General features: G+C 44.4%; 1 protein-coding gene across 1 annotated transcript in view; it reads right to left on the reverse strand.

Annotated features, from left to right (window-relative positions):
* Positions 1 to 584: 584 nt before the first annotated feature.
* The window catches only part of LOC124778903 (glutathione hydrolase 1 proenzyme-like), a 125,067-nt gene continuing 111,297 nt past the window's right edge, over positions 585 to 14,354 (reverse strand). The window contains exon 8 of the mRNA XM_047253674.1: positions 585 to 843. Coding sequence (XP_047109630.1) covers positions 585 to 843 — 259 coding nt within the window. The remainder of the gene's footprint in view (positions 844 to 14,354) is intronic.

Consider the following 14,354-nt stretch of genomic DNA (forward strand, 5'->3'; position numbering starts at 1 on the left):
TCTTTTCTATGTTCAAGCTTTCTGAGTCCACCTCTATTTTCTTAATAGGATGACCTGTTTAGAATGCTAGGTTCGCAGCAATCGATATGCCATAGTTATGTAACGTGAATGCACCGCACGGTATCGCGAAAGCGTTCCAGGCAAGTAATCTGGTGAGGCATAACCTGAAACATGATGTCGGTAAAAAGATAAGTTCGAACGATCGGTAGTTTATAGAATTCAATGCACATTCTGTGATGCAAATTATGTTGGACAGAAAGGAAGAACAATTACAATCAGATACAAGGAGCAACAGAGCATTGTCTCTCAGAAAGCATTATTGAACTGTATATAGGACAAAAATACGGTTGAATGCTAACAATTACTCTGTTAAAACATAGCAACAGTTACCTTACACACTTAAAATGGGTAATATTATATCTTTACTTCTCCCGTTGTCAGTTATTTTGCTGCTCATATAGCAGAACACATCTACTGCTTTCAGATTTTCTTTTGCTAATCCTATTCCCTCAGCATCACTTGATTTACTTCTACTACGCAACAGTATCCTTGTTTTGTAGGTGTAGTATCCGAAATGACACTGGTTATAATATGTACATATTAAAAACAGAGCTTACATAAGCTGTGTCTGCGCTGGTATATCTGCCACCACCCCCTGACAACACCAGCTCAAGATCTCCGTTTGAAGACAGGATAATCGTTGGCGCAACAGAAACCACCTCTTGCTTCAGCTTGATGGTGTTGCTGCCGTTCTCATGCGTCACATTGTCAGCCAGAACAAATTTATCCATCTGATTATTTAAAAGTATACCAGTGTATCGAGACATTACGCCTGAGCCAAACCTGAAAGGTAAACGAAACGATAAATAACAATTCCAACTATAACACGAGAATAAATGTTCATTGGAAGAACATTTCGTAAGAAGAAATGTCATTTATTTGCTACAAAATATGATATAAAGTGGTAAAGGACTTAAAGTTAGTCGAAAAATCTATTACTGGAAAGCTCCATCGGAGAAATAAATAAATGAATACAAGTATCAGGATGAATGTTTCACTCTGCAGCGGAGTGGATGCTGTTTTAAAACTTCCTAGTGTATTCAGACTGTGTGCCAAAATCCTGCCGGTGACCAAGTCACTTCTCCATCAGGCAAGGGCACCAATACGATAGTTTGTTATTTTTTTGGGGGGGGGGGGGCATACCTGGAAGTATTGAGTATTTTTAATATTTTGGGAGACAAATATGACGACTTTTAAGCAGCCATAAAAAGTTCCAGTTCCGACCCTGGATAATACCGACCTTTAAATCATTTCTAAAAAGAGCTCACCTTAGTACACTTAGAACACTATATTTTTTTTCCTTTTCCTGAGGGCTAGAGGTGGCAGTCGGCTCCCCCTTTCCCTCGGGCATGGGCGCCCTTGCTGTGACGTACTTCTTTCCAAGAGTGCTAATTCAACAATGGGTACGAGAGATTATGTGAAGTTATGTAAGTAGGAAACGGATAGTGGTAGACTCGAAGTTGCAATAGTGAATCGTAAGTCACGCGTGAATAGTTCAAATGAGAGAAGCATGGCCGGTGAAAGACAAGATTCTGGGTTCAAACCCAAGGCCAGCAACCAGTGTCATTCTGCCACGGAAAGCAAAAAGTCATTGATACAACTATGGTAACATACTGAAGTGTACATACATCAATGCTACAGCTTCCATTAGACTTATCAGAGAAGAAAAAATTCTTAATTAAGAGTGTAGGCACACAAGGAAACTTGGTAACACCATAACTTTCTCAGCAGTTCCACAAGGATTAGTCATAAGATTTTACTCATGATCTCGAAAAAAAATTAAGTTGCATCATTACTTTTTTGTTTGTTTCCGGGTACATGGCTGCAGTCCCCAGTACACAGTGAAATCACTGCGTGACAATATCGTAAAACGGAGCTGCATAAACTAAAACAAAATGGCGCGGCAAATTCATAGTGTAAATTAAAGGTAAGATAAAGTTCTGTGTCCTGGCCCGTCCGACCACCGTGTCGTTTTCTGCTAATGGCTTCATCGAATTCGGTACAGTGGGGCATGCGTTCAGTACATCTCTCTCCCGGTCAATGTTGGGCTTCTTGACCTTGGAACCGCTATCTCTCCTTCAAGTAGCTCTTCACTTTGCCTCACGAACCCAGGTACCTCGTTCCAGTCTTCACACCAAGGAAAAGGGCCTAACACTACCGGGAATCGAACCCGGGTCCTTTGCATGCTAGTCAGCCTCGCAGATCACCTCATTTTTTAATTAATGTGTCGACTCGGTACGTTCATGAACATTCAGACGCCCGTAGTCAAAACCATCATGTAATATGGGCTGAAATTCGACAAAACAAATAATAATTAATAACAAGACAAGAGAAAAAGATTCCGAGTAACCAGGAAACTACGAGTACATTTGTACATTTTTTGTTAATTTTATTTACATATCTTTTAAATTTTTTTAATTTTTATTTGTATAAGGAATAAAAGTGAACAAAACAGGTCTTCATGAGTACGGGCATCAGTAACAGGGAGGCATCAAAGATCACAGGGCAACTTATCCAACACCATGTCTATTACAAACAAGAGAAAGCATATTTGCAAAAAGTACTCAGTAACGTGGGAACCTTAGACTCTTCCGGTGCACGGTCTCCAGATACTGGTGAAAGACATGGGGATCAGCGTCCTCCCCCCCTCCTCCCACCACTTCAGCAACGAAGTGACCCAGGAGCCAGATGATCGTATTCGTTTTTGTCTGACGAAAAAACGATACGTCCGGATGATGCGAAATTCATTCGAGAAAGCCGACCGAAGTGGCCAAGCGGTTCTAGGCGCTTCAGTCTGGAACCGCGCTGCTGCTACGGTCGCAGGTTCGAATCCTGCCTCGAGCATAGATGTGTGTGATGTCCTTAGGTTAGTTAGGTTTAAGTAGTTCTAAGTTCTAGGGGACTGATTACCTCAGATCTTAAGTCCCATAGTGCTCAGAGCCATTTGAACCATTCGAGAAAGCGGATCCAGGCCCTCGGGAAAGAACAGACAATTGTCGACGAATCTAGAGCCAATGAACCCGACCACAAGAGACCAGCCTGTGGAGTAAGATATCAGCATGATGACAATGAGTACAGTGGTCAGTCGAGAGGAGGCCTATGCGAAAAAGGCGGTCGCCAGTCGATATCAAACGGTGAATGACCCTTTACCACAACGTAGCATTTTCCATCTGTAATATAGGAAGACTAAGACGAGACCAGCCAGTTTTCCAGCATGTGGACAGGGAAGCTATTTCAAAAGAGGATATACAAGATGGTTGATCCCAACGGGACAATAACTCTCCAGTAGTGAGGTGCGTCTTTGAAAGGACATCAGCACCTAAGAAACAGTTATAAAATACTCGTGGATATGTCGCGAGCTAGGGTTAACCCGTCCGACATCAACGGGAAGAGTCAGTCCGACCGGCTGGAGATAGGAACATAAACGAGATGTGACGGAATACGCCGCCTGTGTACATGTTAAGACATTGCGTCGTACAAACAAGATGGACGCCTTCACCCTAATATCGGGTAGACCTAATCCTCCTAGCATGCGGGGCCTGGCCACCAACTCGTACTGAACGGGAACGATGTGTCGTTGCTACAAGGATCGACCGGATAGTTGATTGAGGCTGCAGGCCATCATCGCGGCAGGTGGGACAATCTGTGCTACGTAATACACTTTACTGAAAATACAGGTGTCTGAGGAGGCTAAGGAAACGGAGCTCGTATTCAAGGATCGCTCCCTGAACACAAATCGCAACCTTTCGCCAGTTAACTGCCGCCATTTTGGTCGGGTTGCGATCGACTACGACCTCTAAAGTCTTGTGGCGATCTACCACCGTTGCCCAAAGCGGTTACGGAGGCGGACGATAAAGTGGAGTGCTGTGCAGTTAGTTAGTAACGTAATTAGTTAGTGACATGTTTCATGGATCATTTTGCACGATAAATCGTAATGATGTAGAATGGGTCGTTATACATTCACATCGCAAATTAATTTGTATATATCGTTACATTCTGAACATTTCTTTTTCTTTCTTTCTTTCTTCCCCCCCCCCCCCCCCAAAAAAAAGAAAAAAAAAATACGCAGATGTAACTTAGTAATCCCTACTCATCACTTTTTACACATTGCAATAATAGAAATTCTTCTACAGAATAAAAGGAGTTCTCAAGGGGAAACTTTCTAAGTTTGTTATCAAATTTTGCTTTACTATCTGCAAAGATCATTTTGCGCATTTGAAGGGAACGACGCTGCAACAGACCATTCCAAGTCGGTGGGCACGTACGGCAACAATGCACCGTCATATGACAGTGCATAGATTGCACGACCATTCCAGTGTAGTCAAACACGTCTGAATGACGACCAACAAAGTTGTAGACCATCTCGCTCTCTGAAGAACCAAGAATCGCAACAGAAGTGGAGGCCCTGGCGCTCTAAAGACCGGCGTATCACAGTCTACATCTACATCATATTCCTCAAGCCACCTAATGATGTGTGGCGGAGGGTACTTTTGTGCCACTGACTGAGCCCTCCAGCCCTGTTCCACTCTCGGATAATCCGTAAGAAGAATGATTGTGGGTAAGCGTCAGTATCGGCTCTAAATTCTCGAATTTTCTCCTTGTGGTCATTAGGCGGGACGTACGTGGGGGAGGGAGGGGGGGGGGGGAGTACTATGTTGTCCGACTCTTCCCGGAATGTGCACTCTCGTAGAAATTTCAAAAGTAAATTTCTCAGTGGTGCACAACGCATCTCTTGTAACATCTGCCAATGGAGTTTGTTGAACATCTCCGTAACGCTCTTGTGCCCACTAAACGATCTTGTGACGAAACGTGCTGCTCTTTATGGGGTCTTCTCTATCTCTTCGGTCAGTCCTATCTGGTAGGGATCCCAGATACTATACTCTAGAATCGGTCGAACAAGCACCTGATGAGCCACTTCTTTCTTGAATGAGCTACGTTTTCTTAATATTCTTCCTACGAATCCGAATCTGGCATCCGCTTTTCCCATTATTTGTTTAAGTGGTCATTTCACTTAAGGTGTGTTATAGCAGTAGTGGACACCGGAAGATCCTGAGGAAAATCCCAGCAGAGGGGTCGAAACGTCGACTATTTTGCGAAGTGCAGCCGAAAAAAAAAAAAAATGGTTCAAATGGCTCTGAGCACTATGGGACTTAACATCTGTGGTCATCAGCCCCCTAGAACTTAGAACTACTTAAACCTAACTAACCTAAGGACATCACACAACACTCAGTCATCACGAGGCAGAGAAAGAAGTGCAGCCTAGGCGACAGTAAAAAACACTGGTCAATTGCAAGTAGGACTCTCACACTGAGGGTTCTGTGGAGACTTACACATAATTCACCCAAACTGGGAATCTATAATCTCAACGATTTTTGCCTGTTTTCGATATAGATACTGGCAAGATATCTGTTGTAACCGCGACCGGAACTGTCGCGGGGCTGCAGAGAATGAAAGCGCGGCGGGACCAAACGGGGGCGGCCCGTGAACAAACGAAACAAACGGGAAAGGACGGACAAGAACAATGATGGAAGACCGAGCAAGACCTTATGAACAACAACACGCAAGAAGCAATGCGGTAACAAGAGAGAACCTCACGAATCCACAACGTCCACACGTACACGGAAACGAAGTAAAGTAAACACGCTGTCTGTAGGCGAGATGTCGATAGACTCACACGAATATCAGACTGCCTCATTGAGCTTCGTTTTTGTTATTTCACTCTCCGAAATGGGGCGGGCTGACTGCGGCACAATATTCCGCTCTTCAGCCAGGTGAGTTACAGAAAAAAATGAGAAAAGTACACATAACATAGAATGGTATAAAGTGATGATTAAACAAGAACAGAAATAGATGAGTGTAAATGGTAGATTTAAAAACAACATAGACCACAGGCACACACACATGCGAAGAATGAACACTGTGAGCCGGCCGAAGTGGCCGAGCGGTTCTAGGAGCTTCAGTCTGGAACCGCGCGACCGCTACGGTCGCAGGTTCGAACCCTGCCTCGGGCATGGATGTGTGTGATGTTAGGTTAGTTAGGTTTAAGTAGTTCTAAGTTCTAGGGGACTGATGACCTCAGAAGTTAAGTCCCATAGTGCTCAGAGCCATTTGAACCATTCTTGAACACTGTGAGTCGACACGAAAACAAAGAAGACTCCACAGTGGGAATTCAAATGAATGATACTGGCGTCACTGTTGGTGCTGGTGGAACGTAGTACTGCACACAACACTGAAGGAACATTGACACCACAGTGAAAACGTTATATATCACTGCACCGAAGAGGACCTACCACCGGGTGAAGGGAGGAAGTGGGAAGAAAATGGGGGGCTAAGATGGTAGGGGGAAACCAGGAGGGGGGTAGGAGGGGGCAGTGGAGGGGAGAAGGAAAGGAGCTGGAAGCCCAGGGGAGGGGGGGGGGTGAAAAGGAGAAAGAAGGTGTTCGTCAGCAGGGAAAAAGGAGGAAGGAGGGAAGGGGGAGAGGGACGGAGAGAGGGAGCCCTGAGGAGGGGGGGAAGAAGGAGGGATTAGATCTGGTAGGAGGGGTAGATGGAAGGCATGAGGACATCATCCTGAAGGAGGAGTTGGTGGAAGCCACCTTGGGCGAGGGTATGGAGTGTGTGGAGGTGGAGACTAGGCAGGACACTGTGGTACAGGGGTGGCAGCAGGCTAGAGAGGGAGAGGATGCAGGAAACTAAAGGATGGGGGGATCCAGTTTGCGGGAGACATATTGGATCTGTATTCATTGAAGGAACAGGAGGAGATGGAGGAAGCAAATCAGATCATAAAAGATCTGTGTGGGGGATGGGATACAGATGCAATAAGCGAGGTGGAGTGCATGGCACTCAAGGATTTGGAGGAATTTGTAGTAGGTGGGGGGCAGACATCCAAGCGGAGTGGGCATAACATAGGATGGGGTGAATGAGGGACTTATAGGTATGTAGGATAGTGGAAGAGTCTAATCCCCATGTTCGACCAGAGAGGAGAGGAGACGGAGATGTTTAGGTGCCTTGGCTTGCACTTGAGGAGCTGGGTGGTCTAGGAAAGGTGGTGGTGAAGGGTGATGCCATGGTACTTGAAGGTGGGAGTGAGGCCAATGGGGCGGCCATAGATGGTAAGGTAGAAATCTAGGAGGCAGAAGGGAGGGGGTGGTGTGGCCTACGATGATTGCCTGAGTCTTTGAGGGATTGATCTTAAGGAGCCATTGGTTGCACCATGCAGTGAATGGGTCAAGGTGGGACTGGAGGTGGCGCTGGGAACGTTGGAGGAAGGGGGCAAGAGCAAGTAAGGCGGTGTCATTGGCATATTGCAGGGTGGTGGGGGCTGCGGCATGTCTGCCATGTATAAGAGGTAGAGGAGAGGGGAAAGGGCGGAGCCTTGGGGCACACCTGTGGAGGGGTAGAAAGTGTAAGAGTTGGAGTTGTGGATGGTAACATGGGAGGGGCGGTGAAAGAGGAAGGAGGCTATCAGGCGAACATAGTTGATGGGGAGGGCGTAAGTCTGGAGTTTGAAGAGAGGCCGGGGTGCCATACATGGTCATCGGCTCGTTCAAGGTCGAGGGATACAAAGATGGTGGAGCGACGGGAATTGAGGTGAGTGGAAAGGAGGGGTCGTCAGGTGGAGGAGGACTCACTGAGCAAGAGGCAGATGCTTAAATACATGACAGGGTATGTCGCTATTGGCACCTGGGACCACGTGCTCCACCGTGGCGCCCTCACATTATACTCGGGCCAGGAGCGCGCACAGCCACGGCTTACAGAGTGACGGCTGCAGAGCCCTCTAGTGGTAATTGAGGTCCATGCTGTCTGGTGTGGATTCGAAGCCCATGGCATTCGGTAACAGAATATCTGTCCCAGGAGTTCCGAGAGCATATCAAAATCTCTACAGTAGTTCCTCAGGCTAGCCCCGATATACAAAAAGAAGAGAGTGGAGGATTATGTTTATATATGTAGATATAGAAGAAGACTTAATAAAAGGTTTTTATTTACTTACTGAAACGTGAGTGCAACTTACATTTTAAGTTTGTGTGCAGTAATATTCATCTATTATCATTTTGATGGATGACGAGTGCAACGCATGTTATAATGGGAAAAAATATTTTTATGTGATATAACTACAGTTTAACATTTTTAAGAGTTTTTTACTTTGCTTTTACTGTAAAATCTTGCTTCTTATCAAATTTCATGATTCTAGGTCAACAGGAATTACCCTGTTTCTAAATGCTTGACATAAATGGTCGAATCTTTTTCTCGAATTAACTTACAAGCGTAAATGTTTTACACCGCCAAGGAATCATAAGCTTTTGTGTGTGACACAAATTTGAACATGATATGACAACTTGTTCCAAAGAAAAAGGGGTCTTAATAGGCGGACAGACAGAGGGATGGATACAAAATGATCAAAAAAACATTCTTTTCGTATGATATAATTACAAATTAAGAATTTTCCGGTTTTTTCCCTTTACTTGTAATCTGAAACAGTGCGTCTCTGCAAATTCCATGATTCTAGATCGCTTTTGAAGACTGAGTTTTCCAGTATCTAAATATTCGAAATAGATGGTCGTATTTTTTGACTTGTGTGTTGTGTACTAAACTGGGGACCTAGAAACGACAGAGAGGGTTCGTCCCACCGTAGCCATCAGTGGTTCACAACCCCACAACAGAACACTCACCCCACCGTCGCCCCACGTCCAACCCACGGTTATTGTGCGGTTTGGCCCCCAGTGGACACCCCCCCCCCCCCCCCTCCCCCAGGAACGTCTCACACCAGATGAGTGTAACTCCAAATGTTTGCGTGCTAGAGAGTAATTATGGTGTGCACGTACGTGGAGATAGTGTTTGCACAGGAATCGCCGACGTAGTGTAACTGAGGCGGAATAAGGGGAACCAGCCAGCATTCGCCGAGGCAGATGGAAAACCGCCTTACAAACCATCCACAGGCACACCGGACCTCGACACTAGTCCGCAGGGACGATTAGTGCCGGGGACCGGCACGCCTTCCCACTCAGGAAGCAGCGCGTTAGATGGCGCGGCCAGCCGGGTGGGCTCATTTTTTTTTACTTAATTGACTTACAAGTTTAAAATTTTAACGCTGCCAGGGGACCACAGACGTTAGTATGAGGCAAAAATGAACTTGATAGTTCTACCGGTTCCTGAGAAAAAAAATGTTTAACAGTCGGACAGACAGACAGACAGACAGATGGACAACAAAGAGATCCTGGAAGGGTTCTTTTTTACAGATTGAGGCACGAAAAGATAAAAAGCAAAAGTCAGTCAGGATCAGCTTTCAATATCTTGCAACCATCTTGAACACGACAAAGGTCACCGCCCACTGGATTTTGCGACTGGTTACACAAATTAAAACAGCCTGCCGAATAGATGCAGCAGCAAAAATATTGCAGCCAAATGGTTCAAATGGCTCTAAGCACTATGGGACTTAACATCTGAGATAATCAGACCCCTAGACTTAGAACTACTTAAACCTAACTAACCTAAGGACATCACACACATTCATGTCCGAGGCAGGATTCGAACCTGCAACCACAGTAGCAGCGCGGTTCCGGACTGAAGCACCTAGAACCGCTCGGCCACAGCGGCCGGCTATTGCAGCCATGCCAGGCCGCACCATACGGCCTTTTTAGGCACCTAATCACTATGTGCAACTTATGGGTATCTCCCTATCATCCCAAGACAAACGATAGAAGCAAGCAATTAAAACAAGTGCATTCAGCGCTGCTGAAGCAAATGGCTCAAATGGCTCTGAGCACTATGGGACTTAACATCTGAGGACATCAGTCCCCTAGAACTTAGAACTACTTAAACCTAACTAACCTAAGGACATCACACACACACATGCCCGAAGCAGGATTCGAACCTGCGATCGTAGCGGTCGCACGGTTCCAAACTGAAGCGCCTAGAACCGCTCGGCCACATCGACCGGCTCTACTGAAGCAGGTGAAGACCCAACCAGCAAGGTGATGCTGTGTGTCTTTTGGGAGTTGCCATGGTGTGGTGCTACCAGACTATGCTAACTGTCAGAGAAGTACACTACACAAATCTCTTGACGAGATAAGTGAGACCGTCAAGACCCATCGTTGGAGGAACGTGTCCAACGAGGTGCTTTCGCTTCCTGTCAACACCGCAACTCGTTCTGCACAGGAGACTGTGATGCATGCTGCATCATTGGGCTATCAAATGTTGCTTCACACAAAGCATTCTCCTGAAATGGCACCCAGTGACTTCTCAGTTTTCCTCGTATAAAGGAAACATTCCGTGGCAGGCGTTTCCAGAACGACGAGAGATGATTATCGAGGTGGAACATTTCCTCAAAAACCAAAATGCAGTCTTGTGCAACTAAGGTCTCCGCCAGGTCACCCACCATTGTGTATTGAAGGGTGAATATGTAAACAGCACTAAACACCATTGTTATGATTCATGGAAGCATCTTGATTTCTTCGAGCTGCTAATTAAACGTTATGACGTTGTCAAATGCTTAAAATGTAAAAAAATAAACAATAGATTACCTTCCAATGATACGTTTGTGAGACAACGTTTTGTTGGTGAAAATAATCAGCTAGTCTCTAGTGTGCGAACACTATAACAATGAATGGAAAAAATTAAAAGAGTTGCTTTGAAAAATGGCTTCAAATCAATCATAGTAAGACTAAAGTAATGTATAACGAACATATCGAAAAGAAAATAGTACTAATTAACAATAAAATAGTAGAGCAAAATAAAATGCAGCATAAGACTCAATAGACTGGCAATCCCTCACCTCTACACTAAAAGACAACAAAAACCACGAACCTGGTGAGAGAAACCCTTCCAAACACACACTCCAGAGTTAAATTCATGGGATAACCCACTGATTCTTTTGAGTTAAAAACTGGTGAACGGCAAGGGGATGGACTCTTCTCATTGCTCTTTAACTGTGCCCTAGAAAAAGTGGTCAGAGTGTGGAACACAAAGAATTTCGGTCGCAACGGCTTTCCGGCACATCCGAGGGAATTGTTTTCTTAACTCACTGCGACAAGCCGGCATCAGAGATTTAAAATAGTGCTTGTATTAAATCGCGATGTAACTGTAATTTGTAGCTGCGCCAGCACCAGTGAAGTGACAGTGTGTGACCAACGTGATGTTATGCAATGACCAATGTAATGTTATGCAATGAGCAAGGCCGTGGGGCGAGGTACTGTATGTGTATGTGCGTGTGTGTGTGTGGGGAGGGGGGGGGGGGGGGGGTTAGCAGCTGAAAACGTGACGCCACAGTCACGAAGACTATCGTCTTGTGTCGATTAGTATCGAACAGGACTGAGGAGCAAAGTGACACAGCTACAGGGACAGAGGAAAGCACCTGTTGTTTATGTTGAATCTCGTCGTTTTATTGTTTTGGTTATAGGAAATGATATTTTAAATTGAATTTCAGAATAATATTTTGTAAAAAAATGATTTCTCACTGTAGGTTTTCGAAACTGGTAATTTTTATGGCTGTGGTTGAGGGAGGGGTGAGGGGTGTGGGGGAGCGGTTGTATGGTTGGAGAGATGCGTTGCGACACCTAAAATTTTAGAAATCAAACATTGAGATGACGCATAGCGGAATCTGACTCGGAATAAAAAACAGAGACAAAGTCAGTTGCCCAGCGTTTGCAGAGATATGGTCCTGCTAGCCGAGACCTGAGAAGAAACCAAACTCGGACTATAAAAATGAGCAGAAAAAATTGGTCTCAAAAATCTTCTTCGAAACGACCAACATAGTGACAAACATAAAAATACCACCGAAGAGTCTTAAAATGGGAGGAAAAAATAGAAATCGTTAGAGAATTCAAATATCTTGGAGAGTGGATCAGCTGCAATGTCACCGACAAAAACTATGGAATCTAGAATAAATAGAGTTGTGCTGGCCTTCCAACGCAACAAGGACACGTATAACAAAACGTCTCTCTCACGCAGTGCAAAAATTAGGCAATACAGCACGGTAATGAAATCAGAAGCGCTACACGCTGCCGGAACGCTGTCCATCAGCAACCATGGCCCATTTGAAAGGCTGGAGATAAAAAAGGAAGATATTAAGAAATATCCTAGGCCCCTAATTACATAGGAACAAACTGATCCATCAACAGATCGAAAAACTCTCAGACTGAAAGAGGAAAAGAATAATTGATTTTTATGGTCACATCCTGAGTATGAACACAAATAGACTAAATGAAAAAAAAATTTTTTTGACTACTTCTGTAACAAAGAAACAGAAGACTTAAAAGAACTACAAATCACAGAAAATATGTTCACAGATAAAACTGCAAAAAAGTGACCCAAGGCAAGAAAGACAGGTTCCAAGTCAAAATCAAAATGAAATGAACGATCCAAATCTCTGAAGATGAAAGGAAAGCAATTGAGAAAGAATGAAACATTACTGGGGTAATAGAAAGACAGAGAACATTAAAAAGTGTCGGATCTAAATTATTCCAATGTCGGCTGAAATGAATGAATGAAGAAGAAGAACCAGTTGATGAGCTTTTGTATGTGGTTAACTTGAAGACAATGTCTGGCTGGACAGAAAGAGATACAAATGGAAGAGCAAAATTGTGTGGAGTGTATTTAGAAATACTAAGGTTTTTCAAACTAACCTTCTACTGTTTCTGAAAAGACAAGTTTACAATGAGCTTATGTTGTCAGTTCAGACTTGAGACATTGAGTTCCATGTCAAAACTGTCAAAGAAGCAGAGTGTTCAGCGAGGAATGGAGAGATGCGTATTGCCAATTGGTAGCACAAATAGGAACCACGGACGGATCAGGGAGCAGGATGAGCGGACGATATAATTATGGCTTCAATGAATATGAAGGGCATTCCATAGAGAAAGCAGCTTTCGAAGTGCCCGCAGTTACTGTTCTAGCGAGCTGGCAGCATTGAAAGTGGCACGATTTTCATCCGTTTCCTTTGTGGTCAATAACGAAGCGCTTTACAACGGAACAGCGTGTTGTCATAGTGAAAACGTCTAACAAATGTGGTGAATGTCGGTGCAAAAGCTGTTCGCTAACTCAATGGAATGTTTGGTCTATATAATGCAGCGAATAAGACGTCTATGCGAGACTGATCACTAAATTTGGGTAAACTGGTTCGGTTGTGGACATAAACCCTCGGGGCAACCTTGTGTTAGCCCCTCTGCGGAAAACGTGGGCATAGAGAGTGATAATGTTACTGTAAGTTTGGTGAAACCTATTCGCCGACGTTCACAGCAGTTGCCAGAACTAGCATGCAAAAAAGTGTGTGAAATCTTACGGCACTTAACTGCTAAGGTCACCAGTCCCTAAGCTTACACACTACTTAACCTAAATTATCCTAAGTACAAACACACACACCCATGCCCGAGGGAGGACTCGAACCTCGGCCGGGACTAGCCGCACAGTTCATGACTGCAGCGCCTTAGACCGCTCGGCTAATCCCGCGCGGTAACTAGCATGCACCGAGTTTTCAAAAAAGATATACACCTTTGGCCAGAAAATCCAACTGATACAAGAACTGAAGCCAAACGAACGTGGAAAGAGTGAAACATTTGTACAATGGGTGCTTACGAAACAAAGAGTGAATAATAATTTCATAATTTCATCAACAAAATTATGTTCACTGATGAGGTGCTCTTTCTGTTGAACGGCTTCGTGGACAAGCAAAATTGCACGATCTGGGGCACAGAAAATACTCGAGTAAGTGTGGAGAAATCAGTAATATTTCATACATGATTACAGGTGGCATATACAGCAATAATATGCACAATTACTTAATGTCATCAATAAATTTATGTGTTATTATGCACTCAGAAGTTGCATTCTTTATGGGACACCCTTCAAAATGGAGGTGGGTGGGACGTGTAGGCTGCCACACGACTGGCAACTGGCCCAAAGAGATCCTTCGCTGAGACGATGACCTAATGGAAGATGGGTAGGTGACATTAGAAAACAAGCAAGAATTACTTGGGTGTGTGTAGATGAGGATTTTAATGCAGGGATGAATTCCGAGGAACCTTTTCTTCAGCAGTGGATGTCAGATGACTGGTGCTGATGATGGCTACGATGATAATGATGATTTTAGCCCGACGAGTATTTTTTCTGAACGAAAAACAGCGACTTAGACACATCTACTCACCTGTGCAAAATGTCGTAGGCAGCCTATAACTCTGTGATTAAGAACCTGCACTCTACAAGCTGTATAATACGTGAATAAAATGTTACCCTTGTGGAACAATTGATTCAGGTCACTGTAAATCCATTACCGAGGAGCAGAGGGGTCCGTAAGTGGAGTAGGG

Source organism: Schistocerca piceifrons, chromosome 1, assembly GCF_021461385.2.
Source record: "Schistocerca piceifrons isolate TAMUIC-IGC-003096 chromosome 1, iqSchPice1.1, whole genome shotgun sequence".
NCBI classification, from domain to species: Eukaryota; Metazoa; Arthropoda; class Insecta; order Orthoptera; family Acrididae; genus Schistocerca; species Schistocerca piceifrons.